The sequence below is a fragment of the Phocoena sinus genome, chromosome 2 (assembly GCF_008692025.1).
Source record: "Phocoena sinus isolate mPhoSin1 chromosome 2, mPhoSin1.pri, whole genome shotgun sequence".
NCBI classification, from domain to species: domain Eukaryota; kingdom Metazoa; phylum Chordata; class Mammalia; order Artiodactyla; family Phocoenidae; genus Phocoena; species Phocoena sinus.
This window is the reverse complement of record NC_045764.1, coordinates 148,819,676-148,837,789: the sequence shown is the minus strand read 5'-3', so window position 1 is coordinate 148,837,789 and position 18,114 is coordinate 148,819,676. Positions and strand designations below refer to the sequence as shown.

Genomic DNA, 18,114 nt, shown 5'->3' with positions numbered 1-18,114 from the left:
CTGAACCTAGCTCTTTCTTTCTTTTTTTTTTTAACATCTTTATTGGAGTATAATTGCTTTACAATGTTGTGTTAGCTTCTGCTGTACAACAAAGTGAATCAGCTATATGTATACATATATCCCCATATTCCCTCCCTCTTGAGCCTCCCTCCCACCCTCCCTATCCCACCCCTCTAGGTAGTCACAGAGCATTGAGCTGATCTCCCTGTGCTGTGCAGCTGCTTCCCACTAGATATCTATTTTGCATTTGGTAGTGTATATATGTCCATGCCACTCTCTCACTTCGTCCCATTCTCCCCTTCCCCCCTGTGTTCTCAAGTCTGTTCTCTACGTCTGCATCTTTATTCCTGCTGTGTCACTAGGTTCATCAGTACCATTTTTCTAGATTCCATGCATATGTGTTAGCATATGGTATTTGTTTTTCTCTTTCTGACTTAGTTTACTCTGTATGACAGACTCTAGGTCCATCCATCTCATTACAAGTAACTCAATTTCGTTATTTTTTATGACTGAGTAATATTCCATTGTGTATATGTGCCACATCTTTATCCATTCATCTGTTGATGGACATTTAGTTTGTTTCCATATCCTGGCTATTGTAAATAGTGCTGCAGTGAACATTGTGGTACATGTATCTTTTTGAATTATGGTTTTCTCAGGGTATGTGCCCAGTAGTGGGATTGCTGGGTCATATGGTAGTTCTATTTTTAGTTTTTTAAGGTACCTCCATACTGTTCTCCATAGTGGCTGTATCAATTTACATTTCCACCAACAGTGCAGGAGGGTTCCCTTTTCTCCACACGCTCTCCAGCGTTTATTGTTTCTAGAGTTTTTGATGATGGCCTAGCTCTTTCTTTTTAAAAAATTAAAAAAATTTTTCCATTGGAGTTTATTATAGGATATTGAATATAGTTCCCTGTGCTCAGCTCTTGTCTTCTGTCTAGCCTGGTGGTGTTACTGCTAGGTCCTAGAGCCTTTACCAGAGCTTGTGTCTGTTTTTATAGCTGGCCAGATATGGGTATGCTATGCCACGTAAAAGGGGGCCTCCATCTTCCATCTGGAAGCTCCTTGGAAGAGTCCCTTGAGGATGACGTGGATCTGGAGGATGACTTGGTATTTCCAGTCTGTCCTCAGAATTCAGCATGGCTTTGGAAAGCTTTTTATGGAGATATAAATGGAGAGCTGAACTGGGTGAGATGGGTGAAGTCAAAGAAACTGACCATGGTGCTAAAAATGACCCTTTTAGAAAAATTTATTTTGTGGGTCATCTCTACACAGAAACATTTCTCTTTCCTGCTAGAGGAGGAGGGGAGCTGCAGGCAGCGCTGTGAGGCTATGTGTCAGAAGCACCACTGGTAGTTAGAAGACATGGTAGGAGAATTCCTGACCTCTCAAGTAATGGAACTCTTTGGGGACACTGGAATGGAAGAAAGTGATCTTTGCCCTTATCAGATGTGCTCCATGTGTTTGCAATGCTCATCTTGTGACTTCAGCGGTCTTAAGAAAACATTTGATTGAGAAACAGTTGTTTTAACATGAAACTCTATTGACACATACATGGATAAACACAAAAATATACACTCCTTTGAGGATAGAATGAAAGGTAATTTTCTGAACTAGTTGGGTTGGGGGAAACAGGCTTACTAGAACTTTCTGGCAGTAGGAGTTTGCTATTGGAATGGAACCTCCTTTCGTTTTGGACTTTAAAAATGGAGTGGCTACTGATCTGTATGACACTGTTTAAGTAAAATTCTGCCTGAAAATTAGGCCATGGACTTAAATCATTGGCTGGAGTTTGAGTTCCCTCACTTCCCGCTTCTCCTTTCCTTCCCACAGAAGAAGGAAAATGTTACCTAAATTCTATACTTGTGCTGGTCTAACATCATTAGGTCAGTGCCAGACACTAGATGAAGCTTGATACATGTCTGTTGACTTGCGGACTGAAAAAAAAACACACAACCTAAAAGCTGAGAATTATGTTTTACTCCGTGACCTTACTGAGGACTATAGCCTGGGCTACAGCCTCTTAGATGGCTCTGAGGAACTGTTTCATAGGGGTTAAGGGAGGAGCCAGGATATATGGGAGTTTTTGCTGGGAAAACCCCCGCCAAAAACCTTGTTGTCCAACATCAAAAGATTACTGCTAATCACAAAGAACAGACACCTCAAGTTAATGATTTTAGTGCTTTTCTGTGTATGGGAACATGCAAGAGTCTGGGCTCACTGAAATTATTCCTTTGATATACATCTTCACTATCTAGGGTCAGTATCCTGTTTTTCTCCATCCTGAATCCCCCTCAGGGTGAACCATGGGGGGAGGGGGGGAGGGGTGGCTGCAGTGACTCATGGCTTGATGGGGGCAACATTTGTTGTTTACCAGGATGGCAGGCAGCATTCTTTGTTTACTGAAATGGCAGGCAACTTTTTTTTGTCTACAGATTAAATGAAGTAATCAAGTTTTAGTTTCCTTCTGGAATAGTGGTCCCAGTTCTGATAAGATCAAGAATCTGTTTTGGTTTCTTTGGGTTCTGTCTCTTCCTCTGAACTCAGGCAAAAACGAAATGAAAGGAGAATAACCCACAGACCATCACATAAAAGTAATTAGTGGGGACTTAACTTTGGGAATAATTTATTAATTGAGATTAATTTTAGAATCTCAGTGGAGAGAGATAAAATTGTCTTCGTTGGCTTGGGGGTGGGATTTATCATGAGCCTTAGGTTGTGGTGGGGAGCAGCCACGCTTCCCTTAGCCCTTTGCATTACTTTGGGGAAGGAGCTGATTTTTGCCCTCAGCTAAGGGAACACCATAAAAATTTAGAGGACTGTCTGATTGTCGTTGGTACAAATCAGATCCTTTTCACCCAGAGAGACCAGAACTGAAAGGACCTCAGTGCGGAGCTTCTTTGCTTTGGAGTGTTTGCCGGTGTCTTTGGAGTTTAACTTTTAGTCTCTGTGCTCTGTTGAACTTCCTTCTTTCTAAGGCTTTTTACTTCAGTTTCTATCCCATCTCTTGCTTTTCCCTTCCAAGGCCTCCTCAGAACAAAGCCCATGTGGTCATTCTTCTTGGAATAATTCTCTGATGGCTAAGACGGAATTTCTGTTTTTTAAATTTATTTACTTTATTTATTTTTGGCTGTGTTGGGTCTTCGTTGCCGCGCACAGTCTTTTTTAGTTGAGGTGAGCGGGGGCTATTCTTTGTTGCGGTGTGTGGGCTTCTCATTGCGGTGGCTTCCCTTGTTGCGGGGCACAGGCTTCAGTAGTTGTGGCATGCAGGCTCAGTAGTTGTGGCACACAGGCTCTAGAGCTCAGGCTAAGTAGTTGTGGCATATGGGCTTAGTTGCTCCACGGCATGTGGGATCTTCCCGGACCAGGGTTGAACCCGTGTTCCCTGCAGTGGCAGGCAGATTCTTAACCACTGTACCACCAGGGAAGTCCCTAAGAAGGAATTTCTTGAGGGAGACTGTCATCATTCCCATTGCCTGCTTGGGGCAGAGGTTGACTTTGCACTGCTGTAAACTGCTTTGAACTCTGAATTGGAAGAGTGGAGATGATCGAGTACTGTTACATTTCATTTTAGAAACTCTCCTTGGAACTCTACACAAAGTGAAAAGCTTCGTGGGTGAGACAGTGATAGAGAGAGGGGTGTACTGTTTGGTTTCTTCAAGATGGATATGATATTAGATAGTACCTTGACTAAGAGTCAGCTATAAAGTCAGTATTAATAACACTATGTTGCTTTGCTTACGGGGAGTGGAAAGGAGCTATCGGGAGCAAGCAGTGAGATCTTTCATTTTCAGATAGAACAGTTTAGATCTCACCACATTGGCTACTTTAGTCCCTGGATGAGCAACTTCAGAGCCACAAGCAGGCCCGAGGCGCTGCTGGTGCTGCTGCCGTGCCCCTGGAGGCTTTCCCAGTGGCCTCATCTTTACAGATAATGAGTGATATTCATCAAGTGCCTACTGCTGCCAGGCGTTGTGCTGTGCCCTTTGTGTGCTTTATCATTTAGTCCTTTCAGTAGTATCTGTTATTATCTCATTTCCCTGAGGCTTCAGTAGTTAAGTAGCTTTTCCAAGGCCACATAGTGGCAAAGATGGGAGTGGAATTGGGTGTTTCTGACTTGCCTGAGGTCCACGCAAGCTGGAGGAGGACTGAAGGCGGAGGTTGGGGAGGAGCGGCTTTGGGGTGTTGCTCCTGCTTTTGCTGTTATGTAAGGGCCGAGGACCATTTCCAACATGTCTCATTTCTCATTGCTGTGGCTTCTCTTGTTGCGGAGCATGGGCTCTAGGCACACGGGCTTCAGTAGTTGTGGCATGTGGGCTTCAGTAGTTGTGGCTCGTGGACTCTAGAGCGCAGGCTCAGTAGTTGTGGTGGACGGACTCAGTTGCTCTGCGGCATGTGTGATCTTCCTGGACCAGGGATTGAGCCCGTGTCCCCTGCATTGGCAGGCAGATTCTTAACCACTTCCTAACCACTGTGCCACCAGGGAAGTCCTTCTTATCTTTTCTTGATCTTCTCCTCCCCTGATTGAAAACCAGTCTTGCTACCACCTAGGCTGTTCTCTCCTTCCTGGCTCAGGGGAAAATGCCCACAGGGTAAGGATGAATTGAATAGCGTAACAGGGAGCAAAATAATGTGAGATGCAGAAGGAAAAATGAAGCATGGTTTCAGTTTGCCAGGCATTTTCTCATTTATCTGTTGATTTGATTAGCAGCCAATACCCAGTCAGGGGAGGCAAAGATGGTTGTATCCTCATTTTACATGTGAAAAAGTGCTATCAGTGCATATTAAATGATCATCTAGGGCTCCTTGGTAGAAAAATCGGCCTGAGGTTTGAGCTCCACCTCCCAGAATTCTTTGCACTGGACCCATCTGCACATGCCCAACACATGAACTTGTATGTTTAACATACCCCAGGACACCTGATTCCAAAGTAGTATCCCCAAATGCTGACTCGAATGAGCTATTTCTATATATTATGTATGTCATTTGGTGGTACTTAATCAATATGAATCTTGAGACACTTAATTCTGTACCTAACGGCTCCTACAGGCCCCTTTTCAGGTGCCCATTCTTGAGTATCCTGGATAGCAGTTGTTGTTTTTTGGGTAACAGATTCATGAAGGAGTAGATTTCCAGGGGAGAAAACTCCTGGGCTGAGTCTTCTTCCCCAGGACTGTTTTATGGCTCTTGCAGCCGGCCCTCTGACCTTATCTGACTCCTTGCTGGTAGTGGTTTATGGAGATTTTGTTTTGTTTCTTTTGTGTCCAGCTTAGCAGCTTGGAACAAGGCTGACTGAGTGACACCAGTCCAGAATGGGCTGTTCTGTGTAACTTCTTGTTCCTCTCGGTTGCTTGGGAGATCAGTGAGCCCATTATCAAATGCTGCTGTGTGTTAAGCCCCGTGGAAGATACAAGGTGGAGAAAAGTGGTTAAAGTACCTAGCAAGGTGCCTGGCATTCATTCATTCAGTAACTAGATATCGAACTCCTCTTATGTGCCAGGCTGTGTCTGAAGTACTAGGGATGTAAAGATAGACTCAGTTCTGCCCTCATGGATCTAGTGAAGGGCACTGTCACTGCAGTGGGCATTCAGTAAATGAAATTATTAATATTATCATTAACATTAAGGCTATTAACATAGCAGTAGTGATGTTATTAATAGAATAATGAGTGGTTTACCATCTTGATGAGTTATGAGAAATGAAGACATCATATTATCACACCCAGCGGTCTGTCTACATTTCTCTAACTTCTCTTTATCAAACCAGCAGACTCTTGAGAATCAGGGTCCTGTGTGAGTGACTTATTGTGGGTGGTGTAGGCAGGATGCAACCAGGCCTCCAAAGGCCACTCCAGCCTGGCCCCCCGGGGGAGCTCTGGCACGTGAGTGGCCTCATAGCTTTCGTGATGTTTGCAGCCATAGGTCATTTCCAAGGGTCACCCTCAGGGGCTGTAAACTCCCAGGTGATTTTGACTAACTCTAGTAGCCTGATAACCGGCCTCTGAAGAAGAGTTGCAGGTGTGAGCCTTTGGAACAAAAATACACACAGAAAAGATTTGGGACCTGGGGAATCCAGCCGGAGAACTGACAGGGCCCCTCTGATTATGACTTGTACTATATCTGACTGTGAAAAGACCTTCAGAAAGGGATGGCCAGCCCTTCACTTCTGCCTTCCAGATTTTATGCACGTTCCTCTTTGGCCAGCTGTAACCCAGAATCGTAGGGGGAAAGGGATTCTAGGCGATGTAGTTCCCAGCTGAACCGTGTTAATGACAGAACAAGGACAGTGACAGTGACATTGACAGCAGTGTTTTTTCTCTTGTGGCTGGAGGATGCTAGGTGTAAAAGTTCATCACTCCTTTAGCTGGAGTAGAACACTGCCTATTTGAATTAGGAGCTTTGACCCCGGGGTTCTGTATTATAAGAGTTAGAGACGGTGAGCATCTTTCTGGAGCTGCAGTCTGGTATCTCACTGGCACCAGGTCTCTTCCTTCCTGGCATGACTTTTTTTTTTTTTTAAAGATTTATTTATTTATTCATTCATTCACACATTCATGCTGTGCCGGGTCTTAGTTGCAGCACATGGGATCTTCATGGTGGCACGAGGACTTCTTAGTTGCAGCATGCATGCGGGATCTAGTTCCCCAACCAGGGATTGAACCTCGGCCTCCTGTATTGGGAGTGTGCAGTCTTACCCACTGGACCACCAGGGAAGTCCCCTGGCCTGACTTTTTACAAGGACTGCAGTGTTCTTTAAACTGTACAAAGGAATTATGGATGGATAAAATTTGACTAATAAGTTCTTCTTCTTTTTTTTAAACAGTTTTATTTAGATGTAATTCACATACCATGTATTTGTCATCCTTTTAAAGTGTACAATTCTACAGTTCAGTGTTTTTAGTATATTTATAAAGTTGTACAGCCCTTAGCACTATCTAATTCCAGAACATTTTCATCACCCCAGATAGAAACCCTGTGCCATTAGCAGTCACTCGCTATTCCTGCTTCCCCTAGCCTCTGGCAACCACTAACATACTTTCTGTCTCTATGAATTGGCCTGTAGTGGACATTTCATATAAATGGAATTATAGAATGTGTAACATTTTGTGTCCGGCTTCTTTCACTTAATATAATGTTTTTAAGGTTCATCCACGTTGTAGCATGTATCAGTACTTCCTTTTTATGGTTGAATAATATTTCATTGTATGATATACCACATTTTGTTTATCCATTCATCAGTTGATGGACATGTGGCTTGTTTCCACCTTTGGCTATTATGGATAATAGTGCTATGAACATTCATGTTCAAGTTTTGTGTGGACATGTGTTTTTCGTTCTCTTGGTTTATACCTAGGAGTGGAACTACTGAGACATATGGTAAGTCTATGTTTCACTTTTTGAGAAGCTGCCATACTGTTTTCCAGAGTGGCTGTGCCATTTAACATTCTCACCAGCAGTGTATGAGCATTGAAATTTCTCCATATTCTCACCAAAACTTGCTATTATCTTTTTGATCATAGCCATCCTAGTGGGTGTGAAGGGATATCTCGTTGTGGTTTTGATTTGCATTTCCCTGATGACTGTGGTGTTGAGCATCTTTTCATGTGTTTATTGACCATTTATATATCTTCTTTGGAGAAATGTCTATGCAGATTTTTTGCTTAATATTTAATTAGGTTATTTTTTTCTTGTTGAGTTATAGGAATTATTTCTGTATCCTGGACCACTAGTCCCTTATCAGATATGTGATTTGCAAATATTTTTCCCATTCTTTGGGTTGTCTTTTCACTTGATGGAATCCTTTGCAGAATAAAAGCTTTTAATTTTGATGAAGTTCATTTTATCTATTTTTTCTTTTGTTGTATTGCTTTTGGTGTCATATCTAAGAAGCCATTGCCTAATCCATGGTCATAAAATTGCCTCCTATGTCTTCTTCTAAGAGTTTATAGTTTTGGCTCTTTCATGAACACTAAGTTCTTATACTGACTGAGGCTTTAAAAGTTCCCGTTAGCTGTTTGCTAGGGGTAAGTGCTGGGTGAGAGGCTTTTATCCTGGGACTTCTTTTCCTTGCCACCTTGACAAGTCAATCAAGGGGCCCTGGGAAGCACTTGTTCTTCTTGCAGGTGTTTCTAGCTATTTTGCAGTTTCCATATTTCATTGTCTTTTTTGTTTTTTCCTTTTTTTGGGAAGGTAACAAATGAAGAGGACTTTATTAGGAAATTGGACTGCAAACCTGATCAGCATCTGAAAGTGGTTTCCATTTTTGGAAATACTGGGGATGGGAAGTCTCATACCCTCAACCACACTTTCTTTTATGGCCGGGAAGTCTTCAAAACCTCCCCTGCCCAGGAGTCCTGCACTGTGGGAGTGTGGGCAGCATATGACCCAGTCCACAAAGTAGCAGTGATAGACACAGAAGGGCTCTTGGGGGCTACAGTGAACCTAAGCCAGAGAACACGGCTGCTGCTTAAGGTCCTGGCCATCTCAGATCTCGTCATCTATCGAACTCACGCAGACCGGCTGCACAATGACCTCTTCAAGTTCCTTGGGGACGCCTCAGAAGCTTACCTGAAGCACTTCACCAAGGAGCTCAAGGCTACCACTGCCCGCTGTGGCCTGGATGTCCCCCTGTCCACCCTGGGCCCTGCTGTTATCATTTTCCACGAGACTGTGCATACTCAGCTGCTAGGCTCTGGTGAGTAGATGGGGTACCGTGTCACACATTGACCTCCCTGGGTGCATCGGGCTGCAGTAGCAACTTGGTGGTGGTAGATTGCCCAGAAAAATTTCTGCTTGGGCAAGACATAAGGAAGTATCTCAAGAGCGGTGGAGTGATTAGCCACGTCAGAATCTGCTCATGATCAGGATGTGGATTGAGAATTACCTGTTGGCTTTGGCGGGTTAGAGTCCTTGGGAATCTGGATAAGACTGTTTCCCAGGGATGGTGGGCATGAAAGCCTAATCAGAGTGGGATCAAGAGAACAGAAGGAGAAAACTTAAGGTTGTATATTCACCTCTTTCAAAGAGTTCTTTCTATAAAGGGAAGCAGACAAATGAAGTGATAGCTGGAGGCTGATTTGGGACTTCAAGGAGTTTTCCCTTTTTTTTTTTTTTTTTTTTGTGGTACGCGGGCCTCTCACTGCTGTGGCCTCTCCTGTTGCGGAGCACAGGCTCCAGACGCGCAGGCTCAGCGGCCATGGCTCACGGGCCCAGCCGCTCTGCAGCATGTGGGATCTTCCCAGACCAGGGCACGAACCCGTGTCCCCTGCATCGGCAGGCGGACTCTCAACCACTGCGCCACCAGGGAAGCCCGAGTTTTCCCTTTTTAAAAATTTAAGATGTGAGGTATTGCAGATCCTTGTGTACTGATGGGAATGATTCACTAGAAAAGAAGAAGTGCAGATGTAAGAGAGAGAGCAGGAGTGATGTACAGGTGGAGGGTTGACCTTAGGGGCATGGACAGTTCATCCATAACAGCAGGAGAGAAGGTAGATTATATGGACATGGTTACTGCTAAGTAGGTAGATGTGGTGGATGTGTGTGTGGAAGTTGTCTCATTGTTTCTATTTTCTTAAGGAAGTGGGAAGCAAGAGCATCACCTGAGTGGGAGGGTGAGGGAGCAGGTGCAGTGACAGTGATTGGATGCAGGTAGGGACGGTAGTGTGGGCCCCTAAAACAGTTACATTATTGACGTTCATTCAGTCAACAAAGTCTGTTAAGTGCACAATGTCATGTGCTGAGCACTGGGGCCCCAAGCTGAAAAACAAAAAACAGTTCCCACCCTCGAATAGCTGATAGTCTAGTTGGAGAGACCACACGTGTTCTGTTCTGTGGTGGATGTAGGTCCTGGAGCTGTGAGAGTGCAGAAGAGGGACCCTTTACACCTCCTTATGGGATCTAGGAAAGAGGAGGTGACATTTGAACTCTAGAGACTCGGCTAGATAGACGAGGGGAGTAAGGATGCTCCAGAAAGAGCAAACCCCTAGTATTTTGAAGAGCTCGTTGTGTCCAGGGAACTGTAGGTAGTTGTACAGTGAGTTCCTGGATTCCATTCTCACCCCCTTCAATGCGTCCTCCACAAAGCATGGGGAGTGATGCTTTTTAAAAGCTTAATTTATAATTTAGATCATGTCATACTCTTGCTTCCAACCTGCCAATAGCTTTCCACTAAATCAAAATAAAATCCAGGGCTTCCCTGGTGGCACACTGGTTAAGAAGCTGCCTGCCAGTGTAGGCGACACGGGTTTGAGCCCTGGTCCGGGAAGATCCCACATGCTGCGGAGCACCTAAGCCCGTGCGCCACAACTACTGAGCCTGTGCTCTAGAGCCCATGAGCCACAACTACTGGAGCCCGTGCTCCGCAACAAGAGAAGCCACCGCAATGAGAAGCCTGTGCACCACAACAAAGAGTAGCCTCCACTCACCTCAACTAGAGAAAGCCTGCACACAGCAACAAAGACCCAGTGCAGACAAAAATAAATAAATAAAAATCCAGGACTTCCCTGGTGGCACAGTGGTTAAGAATCCGCCTGCCAATGCAGGGCACATGGGTTCGAGCCTTGGTCCGGGAAGATCCCACATGTCGCGGAGCAACTAAGCCTGTGCGCAGCTACTGAGCCTGAGCTCTAGAGCCCGTGAACCACGACTGCTGAGCCCGCATGCCACAACTACTGAATCCCACGTGCCTAGAGCCTGTGCTTCACAACAAAAGAAGCCACTGCAATGAGAAGCCTGCGCACCTCAATGAAGAGTAGCCCCCGCTCGCTGCAACTAGAGAAAGCCCATGTGCAGCAATGAAGACCTAAAGCAGCAAAAAAAAAAAAAAAAAAAAAAATCTAAACTCCTAATTACGGTGTCCTCACTCTACCTCCTGCCTCTGTTTCTGAACTCTTTCTCTAGTTACCCCCTTTCACTCTCTCCGCTAGCTATACCAGCCTTTTCTCTGTTCCCATCTTTGCATATGCTACTCTGTCTGCCTGGAACAGTCTTTCCCCAGTTAGCCGTCCTCTTTCAGATTCATCTCAGCTCTCACCCCATTGGAGCCTTTCCCAAGTGTCTCCTTTAAAGTGGTCCTTCCTGCACCCTGGTGGTCACAGTCTTACTGCATCACCTTGTTCATGTGCATCAGGGCACCTGTCGCTGTCTGAAATCATCCTGTTTGTTCGCTTACTTGTTTTTGGCCTTTTCCCCTTGGAATGGCAACTCCGTGAAGGCAGCAACCTTGCCTGTCTTATTCACTGCTGCCTTTGAAGAGCCTGGATGAGTGCTTGACACACAGTAGGCTCTCATCAGATATTTGCTGAATGAAGGGGCTCAGTGTGTCTGAAGCATAGATGGTGTGGGAGGGAGTAGTGGACATACTCAGGGATCAGATCACGTGTGGATGGCCTTGATTTAGGTCACAAGTATGACAAGAGCCCCTGAAGGATTCTAAGCAGAGAGTTACGTGATCAGATCTGTATTTTCAAAAGATCCCCTGCGGCCTTTTGCAGGATGAACTAGAGAGGCATGCCTGGAGGCAGGGAGATGGCCAGAAGGTTATCACCGTACTAGGTGAGGAGTGATGGGGCCTGAGCCAGGGCAGGGGCAGTAGGCGGGAAGTGGACAGACTGGGACTGTTTTAAGGAGTTAGAATCTGAAGGACCTGGGTCTAGTGGGAAGATGAGAAATCTAAATATTCCGGAATGGAAGAAGAGCCTCATTAGCATGTGACTCTGAGATAAGGAGAGGGGGTTGGAAATGCTGACTTTAGGGTGCCTCCTGTGATCAGCATTTCTACGCCACTTTGGATCTTTACAACTTTGGTGAGGGGAAGGTCTAACTTCCAGTTCAGGATTTTGAAATAACTAGCCTTTCAAAAGTAACTTTTTTTTGGCTGTGTGCCATGCACTGTGCTAGGTGTTTGTTTATTTATTTGTTTTTTAAAAAATAAATGGTGAGGGATTCCCTGGTGGCGCAGTGGTTAAGAATCCACCTGCCAATGCAGGGGACATGGGTTCGAACCCTGGTCTGGGAAGATCCCACATGTCGCGGAGCAACTAAGCCCGTGCGCCACAACTGCTGAGCCTGTGCTCTAGAGCTTGTGCTCCCAACATGAGAAGCCACCGCAGTGAGAAGCCTGCACACTGCAACGAAGAGTAGCCCTCGCTCGCTGCAACTAGAAAAAGCCCACGCGCAGCAACGGAGACCCGACACAGCCAAAAAAAAAAAAAAAATGCTGAATAACAAAAATAACATTAAAAAATATTTTTTAGAATTTATTTTTTAAATTTATTTTTATGTTTTGGCTGCGATACGCGGCATTGTGGGATCTTAGTTCCCTGACCAGGGATCGAACCTGCACCCCCTGCAGTGGAAGTGTGGAGTCTTAACCACTCGACTGCCAGGGAAGTCCCAACACTTTCTAAAAATAAATGCTAACTTAAGATATCTTTGTTATTCAGCTCAGTCAACAGCAGCCATATTTTACAGATGAAGAAACTGAACTCAGCTTAGGTTATGTAACCAAGGAGGTTCCAGCTAGCAGGTTGCAAAATTTGGATTCAAAACAAGGTCTCTAAGTCCTAAATCCAGAGTTGTTTCTGGAATACCATCACTGTTTCCTGAAACCTTGAGATGGAACCAAGACAGCCAGAGTTTATGCAGGGTAGGAGAGGTGCCAAAATTGTGAGCAAATTGATAATTACATATTTCTCTGTCTTGTAGACTTTTGGATTTTGTTAGATCCTGGTCTTTTTCTGGACAGAGGATTCCTAGGTGGGAGTTAGTAGGCAAATGAATTATCTGTTTTACAAACGAGCAGACCAAGCTCCCATAATCATTTGGGAGCGATTACTTGTTCAGGGGCAAGCTGTGAGCTGATGTTGGGAGAAAGTGAAGGCGGTCAGGCTTCTGGGTGCCTTTGGGAGAAGTCACTTGCTGATGGGCTGCTCCTTCCTTCAAGAGTGACTCACAGGAAGAGTTCAGGAGGAGATGGGGTTAGGGATTGACTGCAGAATTTTGGCTACTTCTCTTTGATGACTGTACCTTTAAATATGAGCTAAAGCCACATTTCCAGTGTTAATTGGAGTGATTTTGTTGTTAAAGGAAATTTAAAAGTCCTTCCAAGTTTTACCTCCAAAATATTTTTTGCATCTGTTTATACTGCTACTCCCCAAATTTCTGGATAAATGTTGGTGAAACTATGGGGAGGCTGATACCCTCACACGTTGGCAGTTTGTCCACAGCTTCACCAGCATAAGACCAGCACTTTCAAAGTAGCTATTTATTTTAAATGTTCGTTTGTAGGTGACTGGTGGAATACGTCCATAGAATAGAAGACTGTGTAGTTGTTAAAAAAGAATAAGGAATGTCTCAGAGTATAACATGACAAGGACACATATTTACAGTATGTTATTAAGTGATGAAAGCAAGTTGCATAAATGTGTTGGTAATTGAGTAAGAAAAGAAAGTCTGAAAGTGTAAACATTGGCCTGTAGTTACCTTTGATGAGGAGGAGGAGGGAGCAGAGGATGTACATTTCTTTCCTTTTATGCTTTGACATGTCTGGATTTTTTTCTTTTTAAATAAATTTATTTATTATTTCTTTTGGCTGTGTTGGGTCTTCGTTGCTGCACGCAGGCTTTCTCTAGTTGCGGCGAGCGGGAGCTACTCTCGTTGTGGGGTGTGGGCTTCTCATTGCGGTGGCTTGTCCGTTGCAGAGCATGGGCTCTAGGCACGTGGGTTTCAGTAGTTGTGGCACACATGCTCAGTAGTTGTGGCTTACAGACTAGAGCTCAGGCTCAGTAGTTGTGGTGCACTGGCTTAGTTGCTCTGTGGCATGTGGGATCTTCCCAGACCAGGGATCGGACCCATGTCCCCTGCGTTGGCAGGCAGATTCTTAACCACTGAGCCACCAGGGAAGTCCATGTTTGGATTTTTTACAGTGAGCACGTTTTTTAAAAAGGCACTTCCTTGAAATGTAACATACATACCAAAAAGTGCACATTATATCAAAAGTGTATATGTGATGCATTTTCACAAGCTGAGCATACATGTGAATTCAGTACTAGATCATGACACACCAGCACCCACGTCCCAGCTTGTGCTCCCTTCTAGGCAAAGGTAACCTGAATTCCAACAGCATAGATCAGTTCTGCCTGTTTATGTACTTTATATTTACAGAGTCAGAATATATATCCCTTTAATAATGGAAGACAGGTGACTTTTTTTTTTCTTTTAAAGAGAGGCCACTGTTCATATACCTGTTTCTGCTTGTCCAGATCACCCCTCTGAGGTGCCCGAGAAGCTCATCCAGGACCGGTTCCGGAAGCTGGGCCGCTTCCCTGAAGCCTTCAGTTCTATTCATTACAAGGGAACGAGGACATACAATCCTCCCACAGACTTTTCTGGTCTTCGACGTGCTTTGGAGCAACAACTAGAGAATAACACCACCCGTTCTCCCCGGCACCCGGGGGTCATCTTCAAAGCCCTGAAGGTCAGTTGGCTTCTGTCCCGAGTGCTGCTCATTGGGGTACCAGTGGGTGGTAAGAAAACTCAATTCTCCAGCTTTTGTCGATGCCAGTGATTAGAAATCTGGGCTTGAAAGAGAGGATATATGAAAGGAAGGGCATGAGTAGAGTTTGCACCTGTTGAATGGCCTCATCTTGCCAGGAACACGAGTATGGAAGAATCTTGGATGATGGTTAAAAGGTGACAGGTCCTCATCTTGGAGAAAAACCTTATTTTACCATTCTTTATAAGGAATTCATCAAATCAATTCCTGCCAGTTCTGCTTCCTTTTTTGCAGTTTGCTTTGTGTATACCTCTGTGTCACCATGCCTGCAGACTGAGTACAGAGGAGCAGGGAGGGAGCAGGGCCTTTGGGGCAGTGCTGGGAGTGTGGGATTTGGAGAAGGGACAGCAAGTGTGGACATGAAGACTTGAGCTAGGGATTTGAGGGTGCCCTGACGGTTAGGGCATAGAGCCTGAGACTGGAAGGGATAGGAGGAGTGCTTTTGCGTAAAGTTAGGTCAGCCCTGGTTTACCCAGCAACAGACTTTGGGCATATGCTGATTTGCTTAATCCATTGAATTTAAAAAGTTTGCAGTGGGACATAATGTAAACAATTTATGAACCTGGGAAAATTGTATATGGGAGTTCCTTGTACTATTCTTGCAACTTTTCTACAAGTTTGAAATTATATCAAAATGAAAAGTTGAAAAGAAAAAGGGGGGGTGGTGGATGAAAAGTTACCCCTCAAAAATGGTTTATGGTTTTTGCATAGTGCTTGGTAAAGGCTGGATGTTTGTATCCTCCCAAAATTCATATGTTGAAATCCTAATGCCCAATGTGATGGAGGGCTTTTGGGAGGTGACTGGATCATCAAGATGGAGCCCTCATAAGTGACATTATAAAAGTGCTCTTATAAAAGAAGCCCCAGAGTGGGATAGGGAGGGAGACGTGAGAGGGAGGGGATATGGGGATATATGTATACATATGGCTGATTAACTCTGTTATACAGAAGAAAACTAACACAACATTGTAAAGCAACTATACTCCAACAAAGATGTTAAAAAAAAATAAAAAGAAGAAGCCCCAGAGAGCTCCCTAGCCCCTTCCACCAAGAGAGGACACAGTGAGAAGGCACCATCTGTGAACCAGAAAGCAGGCCCTCACTGGAAGGCCACCATGCTGGCACCCTGATCTTGGACTTCCAGCCTGCAGAACTGTGGGGAATAAATTTCTGTTGTTAATAATCTACCCAGTCTGTGGTATTTTGTTATAGCAGCCTGAATGGACTATAAAAGCTTGGGCTTTGGAGTCAGACAGACTTGTGTTGGAATCCCATTTCTGCCATTTACCTGCTGCTTGGTCTTAGGAAATTAGTTTGTCTTTCGTTTGTTCATTCATTCAACAAATAAATGAGTGAATCTTTGTGCCAGGTAGAGTTTCAGGTGCTGGGAATACAGTGGAAAATAAGATAGACAACAATCCTTGCCCTTATTGTACTTCTGCAGACCTTTTTCCTCATCTGTAAAAAAGGGGCAATAGTAGGGTGTTCCTAATGGAGTTGAGGAGGGGATTAAATGAGAACGCATACTTTAAGAAGCAAAGTACTTGGTATATAGTAAATGTTCCATAAGTGTTAACTAATGTGAATAATGTTAAGGGAAAAAAACTATGAAAAATGATTATATTTGAATAATTCATGAAATACATATTTCTAATTAGAATTTGAGGTTAAAGTATACTTAGATTTATTGGCTACTGTCCATTGTAATGGCTCAAAGGTAGTCAAGTGGAAGATTACACCCAAGTATTGCAAGCATTCTTAAAAGAGGCCGAATCCATGCTATGTTATACAAAGGGCTGTAAAATCTGGTAAGTATGAATATTGACGACTAGGCCAATGGCTGGATTCTAGAGTTCCTTAGATTTTCTCAAAGCTAACCCAGCTTAAAGTTTAAATAAGACCTTCAGGGACACTGAGTGCTCTAAGCAGTAGTTAGTGGTCAGGGATTCTACCCTCAGGTGTCTTGGATGTCCTACTCCAGGCCAGTTTGTTAGGTACTTAAAAAAAAATAAATTTATTTATTTATTTATGGCTACATTGGGTCTTCGTTGCTGCACGCAGGCTTTCTCTAGTTGTGGCAAGCGGGGGCTACTCTTCGTTGCGGTACACAGGCTTCTCATTGCAGTGGCTTCTCTTGTGGAGCACGGGCTCTAGGCACGCGGGCTTCAGTAGTTGTGGCACGCATGCTCAGTAGTTGTGGCTCGTGGGCTCTAGAGCGCAGGCTCAGTAGTTGTGGTGCGTGGGCTTAGTTGCTCTGTGGCATGTGGGATCTTCCTGGACCTGGGATTGAACCTGTGTCCCCTGCACTGGCAGGTGAATTCTTAACCACTGCGCCACTGGGAAGTCCCATTGTTAGGTACTTTTGAGAAAAAGAGTTATAGTGTATTCTTATGAAGTGATATGATTCATGAAGCTTTCTGTGATTAAAATGAGCCTGGTCAGCTGGAGTTTTGAGGCTTCTTGGTAAGTGCTGTCCTCCGAGTTTACCTGGCTCCTGTATTTTCTGTTCTCTGAGGCAGGGTCTGTGCTGTACTGAGATGTGGGCCCACTGCTCTGTGCATGGGAAGGAGTTACCTGTTTAAGCATGTGTTTTGGGCTCTCCCCAGGGAGCTGTGGGGTCTTGGAACTTACTCAAATCCTTGAAAAAATTGTTTTTGTCTTTTTCTGGTTGTTGTTTTGTTTCAATTAGAAGTTGTTAATTCTCTGGTAATCACTCTAATAGAAAACTACCTTTAAGGTCTGCATTAGGCAAATTGACCCAGGAGAGTTTTATTGCTGTTAAAATACACTCTTCATAGTTTATAGCAGTGGATAATATAATGGTCGTTTATTTTTCTCCACTTATTTTTTGTTTTGTGTTGTATTTTTTTTTTTTTTTTGGCAGTACGTGGGCCTCTCACTGTTGTGGCCTCTCCCATTGCGGAGCACAGGCTCCGGACGCGCAGGTTCAGCGGCCATGGCTCACGGGCCCAGCCGCTCCGCGGCATGTGGGATCTTCCCGGACCGGGGCACGAATCCGTGTCCCCTGCATCGGCAGGCAGACTCTCAACCACTGCGCCACCAGGGAAGCCCTTGTGTTGTATTTTTTTAAAAAATAAGCAGCCTTGAATCCTTTTTGGAACAAAAGAGCAGGGATGGTCATAAGCAGATAAATTATCAGTGCCAAAATAGCTTGTTTGGCTTTCTGATTATTCCATTTTTTTTCTTTCTCTCCTGGTATTTATGCTTTACCTTGTCCAGTTCCTCACTAACTCACTGAGTAAACACTTCAAGAAGCCTAGGAATATATTCCAATATGATTTTGTTTCCTATATGATTTTCTTTTTATTTTACATAAAGTATGCAGGAATATTGTTAGGAAAAAATGTATAAACCTTTTGGGAAAATGGAGAGACAAATCACATAAGAGGCAGTCAAGACTGTGATGCACAAATAAAAAAATCTCAACTCTCTAGTAATCAAAGAAATTAAGACCACAACCATGCAAGCGCAAACACTGACAAGGTTGGCAATAAAATGTCAAAAAGGGTATGAAGCAATGTAAACTCTTATAAACTT

At 44.2% G+C, this 18,114-nt stretch overlaps 1 protein-coding gene across 3 annotated transcripts in view; it reads left to right on the top strand.

Annotated features, from left to right (window-relative positions):
• The window catches only part of ZFYVE1 (zinc finger FYVE-type containing 1), a 49,296-nt gene that overhangs the window by 13,889 nt on the left and 17,293 nt on the right, over positions 1-18,114 (top strand). For all 3 annotated transcript variants that reach the window (XM_032622210.1, XM_032622211.1, XM_032622212.1), the window contains exons 3-4: positions 8,193-8,697; positions 14,264-14,478. In XM_032622210.1, the coding sequence (XP_032478101.1) occupies positions 8,193-8,697; positions 14,264-14,478 (720 nt within the window). The remainder of the gene's footprint in view (positions 1-8,192; positions 8,698-14,263; positions 14,479-18,114) is intronic.